A 12,324-nucleotide genomic window follows, 5' to 3' on the forward strand; every position below is an offset into this window, starting at 1 on the left:
TAAAAATAATTTTCATTAAAAAATTATATAAAATTATCACCGCCTTATATATTAAAATGGTTTTTTGGCGACTGTTATAGAAAATACTTATAAAAAAGGAAATTTTTAGTAGTGTACTAGTATAGTATAAGTAATATGGTGAAAAAAGAATAAAGAGGTGGGAAAAAATGTCATGAAAAAGAAAATGAGTGTATGTTTATATTTTGAGTAAAATGTGTTTTAGGTCTTTCTATTATCGATCAAGCTAGCTTAGATCTCTTTGTTTTAGATTTCTTTGTACTTTTGATCCTCTTTTTTTTATATTAGTGGAATTGATCCCTCATCCTAATTTTATTAACCTTGTTTACTAAAGTGACTAACCATTTATAGAAGTGGAGTCGAGTTCGAGGGTGTATTTATCTTTCCTTAAACTTGCTACGTCAACATACATGATTGATAGAGTTAGGGTGAATTACACTTATTTTAGAGAATACAGGGACCAAAGTCTTTTTATTATGAACTAAGACCAAGTTTGATTGAAAATAAACATACCAATAACATATTTTATCTTTTTATTTATTGTAAGAAAATATTAAAAGTTAAGAAGATAAGTTTATTTACCAACTCCTTCTAAACATAAATTATTAGTCTTAGTGTCTTATAATTTTTCATCTTATTTTTAGTCTTTATTATTGACGTAAGCGGTTAAGTAATAATATGACATTTTGGCGATTTTTTCATGTGAATTATTATAAGTTTTAATTTTTTTTCAATTTTGATTCTTTTAAGTTATTTTTGGTTCATTTTATTTTATGTAAGTTTGTTTTTTTTCAATTTTAGTCTCTTTTAAGATTTTAGTTTTTTTTTTAATTTTTAGTTCCTGTATTTTAAGTTTGTGCTTTCGCGATCAAAATAAAAAAAAAAATGTAACCTTATAAGAATTAAAAGAAAAACTTAAAAAACGAAAATACAAAAACTGAAAAAAACTTACCAGAACTAAAAAAACAAATTTACATAGAATAAATTCATATTTAAGTGTTTAATTTGCAACTGTGTACAGTACTATCTATTTTACTTGTAACTAGAGATAGGTGAAGTGTCGGTGATATATAAAAACAATGCAGACGACAACACGAGAGGGATTGGTTTTGATTTTTGAACACGGTTGGTACGACCATATAGAGTATACGGAAATAATTTCTTTCTACAGAATCGTAAGGTCTATTTTCCTAACTCACTATTGATGTGAAAGTGAACTAGATTGCCATAAATTAGAATAAAAAATAATAAACTCATCAACAAGTTAAATTTAATATTTAATTTTTGCATTTTGTTTGATATTATAATTGGATTCGGGAAGGATAAAAGGAAGAGCAAAAACAAAGAGAGCGTGCAACACTGTCAAAACCAAAAGCAGAGCACTATTTTAAAATTCTTCTCTGGTCAATAGCACATGCACAGACCAAGGCAATCTTTAACATTGACCTCCGTTTTTTGGTTGCAAGGATGAACCAATGTGTTGTTTAATGAGATAGTTATCCAGGACAACTTTTTTTTAGAATGAATAAGATAGCATTCATTTTTATTATTATTGTTTCAACCTCAAATTTATAGACATTGTTAGGATTTCTCTATCTGAATTATTGTCTGCTTTGATATTTGACGATCGCCACAATTTTATCCTTGTAAAAGATGCTTCATTAGGTTGAGAGGAGATAATGTTAATAAATAATATGTGATCTTGATTCTTAAGCAATGTTAAACTTTGCGATTATTAAAATGATAATCGATCCCCTCAATGATAACTAGGAACTGATGATTCTTTTAACAAGGTGTCTACTGTACAAGGATCCAATTTCAAAAGAATGGTAAACAGGGAAGAATGATGAAGGAAAATGAAAATTAAAAACAACCAATGTCACTCCACACACTCATTTGTAGGCATAATGCAATGCTAGTAACCTTTTGAATGCTCGGGAGGGATCCATTGAAAAATGAAACTCTAGCTCTTGGATACACTGCCCCCACGTGGATTGTGACTAAGAGATTCCGAATAACATTGTAGGGTCATTAATTTTGAGATAAGCACCTAATAATGTGAGGTCAACACATTATTGTCCATTTCAAATGGCATTCATCCTAACCATCATTAATACGACAAAAATTAAGTATGATATTATACATATTTTTTTATGTTATTCTTTAATTAAAATTAAAGTTTATTTACATAATTTTTATTAATTTTTAAAATCAAATTTTATTATATGAATTATTCATGTGAAATTTTTATTTTAATGAAAGAAATTATAATTCTGTCCTTAATATTTTGTCTTTTACTACAATACGTCATCGAGCTTAGTATTATCATTTTCCTACCTATTTTTTGATGTACAATAATAAGAGTTGTTTACCCACATAATTTAATAAAATTCCAAAAGATTCATTTAAGTAGTTTGACATGTTTCGTTTTATTTTGTTCCACAACAACCCGATCTTCCCAAAGTTAATTAATATTCTTTTAACCAATTTATAAAATGAAGAAATTTCATTAATAACATTAAATTTATTAATATTTTATATAATTATTGTTCTCTTCATTTTTTTCATATACTAGTTAATACATATCTACTTAAGAGATTTTTTTCACAATTCCTTAGTATAATTTAATTAGGTTCTCATTAGTATTTTATTGTCTTTAACTTTCCTCCCACAATCCATTTTTTTAATATAAATTATGTAAAAAATACACGGAGAGATCAAGTGATATCAGATAACTTATGTAAATTATTACATAGTTCAATAACTTTTTATAACACATCAATTTAATTAATCCAACTGTTAAATTATAATTATATATTATTTATAGAAACTAAAAAGATAATCATATTCATATTTTAATATGTTTTAAAGAGTATATATTACTTTGATTTTCACTATCCAAAATTTCAAAGTTTCTCGCAGCAAGCTAACCCTAGATGGACCGTAAAAAAAGCTAACCCTAGATGGTACATGAGTTAAAAAATAAATCTAATTCATAATAAAGTATATAATCCAGTATTTCATAATTGTTAATGTATAATAGAACATTCGAGATACATAAGCTGCAAAATGTAGTAGAATGACAGTGCACAAATGTAAGTAGTACGTGATTAAGACCACTAATACGAGTGGTATTCGTATTCCTTTTATTTGGCACAAGTTTTCTATGTTTTATATTATTTACAAAAGTGCGAGCACAAATAAGTAAGTGTGCGTAGCCATCATTAGTCTCATAAAGAGAAGAGATAAAAGCTCAAAAAGTAACTTTGTTAATGTGAATACAAAATAATCTTTCGTTTCTTAATGATCTTCCTGTAAACCCCACTCTTTGTGATCTCACTTCTTTGCGTGTTCAACTTCCCAATTCCCTAACCAACACTTTGCAGTACGTTCTTTAGCTGATGGCATCAGTAGGTGGCTTTCTGATTTTTTTTTGGTCAAAAACGCGTTGTCGTGGATCACATTCGTTAGTTCAACTAATTAAACTCAAGTAATTTAATTATTTAAATACCTATTCCAACAAAAAATTATAACTTTTTTCAAAGTATCAGTTATAATCATTACGTCTCATTTGTACGTTTCAAATATTCTAATTAGAGCTTAAGAAACTACACTGTATTCTTTTCTTTTAACAGAGCATCGTATTTTAAAAATAAAAAGGAGTATTTTTTTTAACGTTTTTGTTAACATTATCCAATGGTTATGGATATGATTTTTTTTATATTTAAAGATAAAATAATTTTTGTCGTTGTAATTTCATATTAATTTTATAAAAAAATATTTATTTATTTTATTCTTCTTCTTCGTAAGTTTTAATTTTAGTTTTAAAATAATAAAAATATTACTTCCATTTATATTTTGTCCCATACATCACACAGGATCATCCACTAGTTAATTAATAATGTAAGCTGCAAAATTTTATATTGTTCATGGATTTGCTGAAAATTGGCAAAGTGTTGGTGTGGCTTAGACATTCAACTTTCGCACTGACTTTGAAATTATTGTTTCATTTTCGGCAAGTTGTTCATTGATATGCAATCCAATTTGCTTCATTCATTAGTTATTTTCAGTCACTCTCAAAGAAAAAAAATGTTAATTTCAGTAATATAAATTTTCTGAATCCGCTGCGTGCACAAGATAATAAAATTTTCAGAAAAGCGAAACCCTGCCAAGTATGAACGAAACCAATACTCTATCTATATATCTATATCTATATTAAAATACAACTAAGGTTGTGGACAGCTCATAATGCTGCATCCTTACATAACAATAAAATTAAATTATTACATTTAATTTAATTATTGAAGGATGCAGAGTACGTAGTACTGCAATCTATATTATGTGCGTATATTTATATTATTTACAATTTGCAATTTTTTTGACAAAGACATTATTATTTACAATATCTGTATATATAGGACCGTGGCCCCGTGGGTATCATTATGTTAATGAGATAATTGCTTGAGGCCTCTAGTCACTAAATGTTTAAATTCTTTATTTTTTTAAAATTTTATTTAAAATCCAAGTTGTCAAGTAATAATGTTTGTCACAATAATTATTTATTGAATTTTTTTTCTCTGATGTTTTTATGTCAATTTAAATAAATTTATAATATTTCTAGGAAAATTAATTTTATAATAATTACTATAAATCTTCAATTTTACACGCAAGAGTGTTGGCATGTTCGTATAATTTTCTCAATAATATTATTACTAATTATAGTTTAATTTAAAATTGACTTGCAGTCAAGTTTAATCACTTTGGTCTACCTAACTTAATTCTAGAGACATGTGTTTCACGAAGGATAATTAAATAGTTTAGTAGTTATATAATTACAAATTATCATTAATATGATTTTTAAAATAATTATCATAAAAATTAATAAATTTATTATAAATGATAAAATAAAATTAGTAAAACATTCAAATATACAAGAATTTTCTCAAAAGACTTAATTTAATTTTATAATTGATTAATTAAATAAAATATTCAAAATTTCCTCAAAGACCTATTTACTTTTATAATTTATTAATTAATATAAAAATATTCATAGCATAGAATCTAGAAGCGCCACGAAATTTAGGCAAGTAGAACGCATTTGCTATCCCAGCATGCCAGCACCCATAGGCACATGGATTTCCAACTGAACATTTATCCACGTGTAAACGTTTAAAGCTTTTTTAAGTCTAAAATAACACTCAAGTACAAAGATTTTATTTAGTGTTTTTTTTATAAAAAAAAAATCAAATTCATGACTTTGTTTAAAAGAAATTAGGTGTTACTATTAGAATTAATTACTCATTGAGTGCATCTTGAAATTTAACATCACCTTAATATTAGATACACCCAATTCAATGATTGTTTGGCAATTTCAATTCATGATTTAACTCTATTTTTTAAAGTAACTAAGTACATAAAATGGAAAAGAAACTAAAAATACCGCTGTTAAATTTATAAAATATTCTTACTCAAATCAATATTAAATATTTCTTTATTTTTTCATTTTAAATGTTAATTTACTTTAAAAGAGTCAAATTTACCATTTCCTATGGTTGATTGGTACTACTCCCCCACGATCATTTGGCCAGTACTATCTAATTTTAACACAAATTCATTTTATGGCTGTACGCGGAGGACCACCAAACAAGATACTATCCGTGGGGAGAGATGAGAGATACTAGTTGAAGCCAGATATTAAATTATAAACGTTTTTCAGATATTAATTTTAAAGCGGGCAATAACAATTGAATAAAGCAAGAACATAATTATACATGGCGACCAGACATGGGTATTACCTGTATTCGTTTTGAAATTTGTTACCTATATTTGTATCAGTTGGATATTGGATATTCTGGTTCTCGGATCAAATTTATAAAAAAAAAATTATTTAAAAAAAATATTAAAAATCTAATTTAAAAAATTGATTGAGTTTGCAACCGATTTATCTATAAAAATCATAAAAAAAAATTAAATTATATAAAAATTATAAAAATAATTAATAAAAATTTAATAATTTAACATTCTTATTCCCGATTAAAAAAGTTAAATAATTCCTGAATCTGTGTCCAATCAACTCGAGGAGTATTTTCCATCAAAATAAGTACGAGTTTGGACACATATACCACGGGTGCAGATTTCATTGCATTGCATGTATAATCATAATACTTTTTTTTTTTTTACTTTTTAATTAAAGGCAAACAATAGTACGTTCTTTTAATTTTAAAATGTTGGGATACGAAAGCAAAGGCCATGCAATACATAGCTGTGGTCTTAGCTAAGGCATAGTCCCATACAACATATCTGGGTTACGTGCCATAATAAGACTTTGACTTGCAATAAATAACTCAGATCACAAGATCATACGGCGCAGATACAAGTAAGTTCAGGTAAAGTGCAACACCCATGCTCTGATTCCATCAACACGTGCCACTCGTTCCTTATACTTGACAACTGTATTTCCCAGCACCAGAATCCTCCCATCCATGCCACCAAATCAGGTCATTTCAACCAGACACGAACTCAAGTTTTAAAAAGGTCGCACAAAACGACGACGGTTCTGCCCGACGCCGACGACCCCACATGATACTATTATCCCAATCTCCTCCCTCACTTGGTTCACCTTCCAACACATTTGTCACGTCGATTCAAAGGGTCCCACCTTATCATCACCGCCTGTCACGCTACAAATCTGAACGCCCACTTAGAGTAGCCCGCCCCGCATACCAAAGCCCTCCCCCACTCACACTCAGCCAAATAAGAATATAATACGAAAATAAAAAAGAAAAATCAAACAGTTATTCTCCTTCTCTTTATTATTATTAATTATTATTCGTCGTCTTCAACCTGGCGCAGCCTTCACTCACTTTTTTCCACTATGAAACTCTGAAATGAGATCAAAATAACATAACACAAAACGCAAAACCCTAATCTCTGCAATTCCTGTGCGTGGAAAGGTTCGAGAATGGTTTCGCTGGAGGAATCTCGCTCGAATTCGAGCCGTTTCCCCTTGGCGAGGAGTTACCAGTACCACTCCTCGGTTTCGTCCAAAACGCAGCGTCAAATTGGAAGGTCCATGCGCACTATACGCTCCAATTTCTTCCAAGACGACAACAGCAGCAGCTGCTCCTTCACCGAGAAATCCACGTGTCTCTCGGAAAACCTCACCGACTCCGTCGTCGACCTCCGTCTCGGCGAGCTGGCGCTGCGGAACAGCAAATCGGTGAAATACTCGCCGACGGAGGAGGAGCTCCTCGATTTGTCGCAGGCCTTCAGCGACTTCTCCGCCTGCAGCAGCGACATCTCCGGCGAGCTGCAGCGTCTGGCCACGCTGCCGTCGCCGAAGAAGAGCGACTTCTCCGGCGAGAACGAGGCGCCGGAGCCGGAGATTGAGCCCTGCATGGGGTTCCTGCAGAGGGAGAATTTCTCTACGGAGATCATCGAGAGCATTTCGCCGGAGGATCTCCAGCCGACGGTGAAGATGTGCATCGACGGCCTCCAGTCGCAGTCGGTGGCGGTGAAGCGCTCCGCCGCGGCGAAACTCCGCCTACTCGCAAAAAACCGCGCCGACAACCGCGTTCTGATCGCGGAGTCCGGCGCCGTCCCCGTCCTCGCTCCGCTTCTCCGGTGCAGCGATCCGTGGACGCAGGAACACGCTGTCACCGCGCTGTTAAACCTCTCTCTCCACGAGGACAATAAAATGCTGATAACCAATGCCGGAGCAGTGAAGTCTCTGGTTTATGTTCTAAAGACCGGAACCGAAACTTCGAAGCAGAACGCGGCGTGCGCGCTTCTAAGCCTTGCTTTGGTGGAAGAGAACAAGAGCTCGATCGGGGCTTCAGGTGCGATACCGCCGCTGGTTTCTTTGCTTCTGAATGGTTCGAGCAGAGGGAAGAAGGACGCGCTGACGACGCTTTATAAGCTCTGTTCGGTGAGGCAGAACAAGGAGAGAACGGTGAGTGCCGGCGCGGTGAAGCCGCTGGTGGAGCTAGTGGCGGAGCAGGGGAGCGGCATGGCGGAGAAGGCCATGGTGGTGCTGAATAGCCTGGCGGGGATTCAGGAAGGGAAAAATGCGATTGTTGAAGAAGGTGGAATTGCTGCTCTTGTGGAAGCTATTGAGGATGGGTCTGTGAAAGGGAAGGAATTTGCGGTTTTGACACTTCTTCAGCTCTGTGTTGATAGTGTCAGAAACAGAGGGTTTCTTGTTAGGGAGGGTGGGATTCCTCCTCTCGTTGCTCTTTCTCAAACTGGGAGTGTTCGAGCTAAGCACAAGGTTAGTCAAACTCAAATCAAACCTCTCTATTCGATCATACTAACAAACTTCAATTCAATCTTTGTATTAAATGGATTGTTGGTTTCATGTTCAGTCATCCCAAATCATATCATTATGGTATTCAGATAATAACATGACTGTTAACCTAAATTTAGGTGAATGTTCACTTGTTTGATTTTAAGTTGACAAATTGATTCTGGGTCAGAGTTGATTTTGAGTTGAAGCAACTAGTTTTATTGTATTACATAATTTTTTTTCCTGAGATTTGCTACTAGCTTGCTTTTAGAATTAAAAAAATCCATACATAAATGGTTTTGCTTCAAAATTAATTCTAATCAAAATGAATTTTATTCAGAATCATTTTTCAAAATGCTCATCCAGGCTATGGAAAAAAATAATGTTTTTGAAAGTAATAGTAATTTTGAGCTCTCCCAACTGAAATCTAAACATACACTCAGATACATACTAAAGTACTAGTTTGATTTAGTCTTTTCTTAAGCATTACTAGGCATTGCATGTAAGTATGTTTTAATTGTATTTGGGGATTTATGGTCATGTTCAAAAATGGAACTAGATGTTAACGCTTCTGGCTTGCTTGTTTGTTTTGCAGGCTGAAACACTTCTTCGATATTTGAGGGAATCAAGACAAGAGGCAGCATCTACTTCAAGTTCTTAGACAAGTGATTACATTGCTACTTGGGAAGTTGGTAATTATACAATGTAATTGGTTGTTGTATATATAGTGTTTTTGATGGTTTGTACAGTGTGGTTAAGATAGTTGGAATTGGAACCGTGTTTATTGAAGTTAGAAGAAGCTAGCGATCTATAGACTGACCCTTTAGATGTATGAATATAGCTAGGTTTGGGAGTTTGCTTTCCCTTGTTTCGATTTGCTGGTGTTTCCTGGAGTTACATGGTTGTCTTTTTCGGGTTGATTAGGTTCCCTTTTGTTTAGATGACCCTAGTTTTGTGAAAAGGGTTTCTGATTGTATTATTGTATGGTAATTAATTTGCGCTCGTAATGAAAGTACGGAGCTTGTACTGCAAATCCAGGAATGTTTGTGGCCATAATTTCTCGAGTCAGCACAGCTTGAGTTTCGTTTATTTGATTTGATACTGTGTATTGGACAGTCTAGATCAACTGGAGTGTGGTGTTTTTGGCGATTCAACTGTTACTCTGAAAACGTATACATATTTTTCATGCCCAGTGGCCAGTACTTTATTTGATTCCTTATTTTGTGCTACTTTGCCATGAAAATTGAAATATTGGAATATGCTTGCCTTGAGAGTTGAGAAATAAAATATGGAATATGTTCTTGCTGAAGTCTTTAGGAATACTCTGTAAGGACTAGGTTTGTGGTGACTTGCAAGAAATTTCTCAGCATATAACTGAATTCTAAAAAAGACAGAAGAGTCTTTAAGAAAACTTTTTTTTAATCAAAGTTCTGAAAAGAGTAAAGCACGACTCAGATAAATTCAGTTAAGATGAGCCTGGTAAGAAGGACCGTTTAGATGGTAGTGGAAGAAGATCTTAACCCAGATCGAAAGAAATGTTTGGTAGTGAAAAACTATGATACATGGTGTAGGTCCCTGAGGCTTGTTGTCCTTGTTGTGAAGCGGTACACCCGCTGCATGCTACCATGTCAAGTTCCTAGTTACATCTGTATGGCAAATCATAGCCCCACCTCGCAGTTTAATTCCACCACAGATTGCATCATTTTTGCCGTACAATTTTTCCTCATCTAGCACCTTGCATCATTTTTATTTTCTTTTTCCCCCTTTCAAATCTTCTTGTCGCTTATAATAATCACCAATTAGCTGGCAGGGCAGGTATGTTTTGTCCTGCCGTTTGTTTGGATGGTTGCACTTTCTAATCTTGAGGTTTTGAATAACCCGTGTCGGTGTTCTCTTCTTTCATTCATTTAAAAGTATGGGCCTTATATATATTACTTAGGTTCATTGTTTGCATCATCAAAAGGCGAATCTGTTTGGTGAGAGATGGTACTGGTTTATCTTAAGCAAAAGTTTGAAACATCTTGGAACGTAGAAGATTTCACCAAGATAGTTGAATTCTCACGTTTTCTATCACTAAGCTACCACCTCTATAGTATTTTGCAAAACTTTTACTCAAAGTTGGCTTCAAACTATTCAATTTTTACATCTACATCATTTCAGGAGAAAATGAAAAATAAAAAATAAAAAACCAGTAGATAAAATAGAATTCAGCAACTTTTAACAATTATTTAATCCCTACCAATCAAACTTTTTTGGGGGAGGAGGGTTTCTATAAGAGTTATACACTTAATGTTACTCTTACTATTTATGATAATATATATTGACTAAGTTTTCCATTAGTTCTGCTTATATACCAAGGGGATGCTTGTGAATGATTAATAACGACAACTTCCTTTTAGTTGTTTTTTCTACATAGATTTTAAATTAATTATAATAGCTGGTTATTTATGACATTCAGATTTAGCAAACTCCCCCCCCCCCCCCCCCCCAATATCATTTTACCCCAAATGCCTCAACGCTCTTTTTGGTAATTTAACACACATGAAATACAATTTTTCCTACAATACAAGCATCAATCTTAATCCCAAAATATTAATGAATTAAAATACCTAATCATAAATTTACGTTTCTCAATCAATTTCTTGAAAATAAAAACAAATTATACATAATGGTATAATATTTTTCACACTTCATTCAAATAAGTTACATAAGTTTATTTTTATGAAATCCAGTCATGGGCTCCCCCCTCCCCCCCCCAACAAAAGACATGACAGAGCCGACCTCCTCGAACTGAAGACCTTTGGTTTCAGGCACAAAATTGGAAACTGTTGCTATACCCCCACCAAGACCTCTGGATCTCAATGGATAAATCTCAGAGTTTAGAACCCAAGGCACAATTCCCATTCCAGGAGAGTATATATGTATTAATAATAAAAGGAATAAAGAATCAGATTTAATTAGAAGTTTTTAAAACATATTTAAGTACAAGTCTTTAAAGAGGGTAAAAGACTCACATTCACTTTTCTAACATCATAATAAAATTTGTCCAAATAAATAATAAATTATCTCGGCTCAAAACAAGGTCATTCAAGACTTCATGCAATAAATATAGAAATCTATACCCCAATGTCACATCCTATCAGAGTATTGTGTTGTCATGTCCTCTAGCATGAGGTTCTTCATAGTCATTCACCTAACCATCTACTTCCAGGAACACAAAATTCGAGATCATCACAGGATCTAAACACAAATAGCACACGGGGAGTGAGTTATCACATTCCTAACTAATGGAGAGAAAAAAGACAACATGTAAGTATAAATATCATATAAACAAAATAAAACTTACTCAAACATAGCTCATGTCATTTCATCACTTTGTTGCCCAACATCACATCACAACACAACACGTCTCATTCATTTTCACAACATTCACGTACTCAAGGATCAAAGCACAATATCACCAAGTCAATCAATATCAATCAATACACAAGCGTTATGCAACATATACACTAAGACTCAATCCTATATGCAATGTGATACCATGTTAGTGAAAAATCTCGTCGGGCACCTAAGAGTACATGACAAGACAAACCACACACTAGTAAGTCAGGTCACTCTCACTAGATAAAATTATAGGGAGACCAGTCAGGGTCACACTGTTTTGCGAAAATGCTCCAACCATGTGGGATCGACGTAAGCTTAAAGGAGCACGTAAACCGGGTGTATTTACTCCCAAGGCTTACACTCCGAAGAGTCCGTCAAGGTCTCTCCCTCCTGATTCAGGTTCAACCCAGAAAACATTTTAGCACACAGACTCTATCTATGAACTGTACAAAACACACGACTCCTCAATTGTTCTCAAAATAGTTTTATCTCGTTGTGCTTGTGATTAAACTTGTCGGGTCTTCATAGTGGTTCTCATCACAATAATCATCGCGCCTTAACTCGTCGCCCTTAAAGGGTCTTATAGTCGTGCGATTGTACAATTCATAGTTCATAACTCAATGCACACAACATATCAA

General features: G+C 33.3%; 1 protein-coding gene across 1 annotated transcript; it reads left to right on the forward strand.

The window, feature by feature from the left end:
- The first annotated feature begins 6,397 nt into the window (after positions 1 to 6,397).
- Positions 6,398 to 9,451, forward strand: LOC100818658 (U-box domain-containing protein 4). The gene is made up of 2 exons (XM_003546143.5): positions 6,398 to 8,287; positions 8,898 to 9,451. The coding sequence occupies exons 1-2, from the start codon at positions 6,980 to 6,982 to the stop codon at positions 8,961 to 8,963; spliced, it is 1,374 nt and encodes a 457-aa protein (XP_003546191.1). The 5' UTR covers positions 6,398 to 6,979; the 3' UTR covers positions 8,964 to 9,451.
- Positions 9,452 to 12,324: the final 2,873 nt, after the last annotated feature.

Source organism: Glycine max, chromosome 15 (genome assembly GCF_000004515.6).
Source record: "Glycine max cultivar Williams 82 chromosome 15, Glycine_max_v4.0, whole genome shotgun sequence".
Classification (NCBI taxonomy): Eukaryota; Viridiplantae; Streptophyta; class Magnoliopsida; order Fabales; family Fabaceae; genus Glycine; species Glycine max.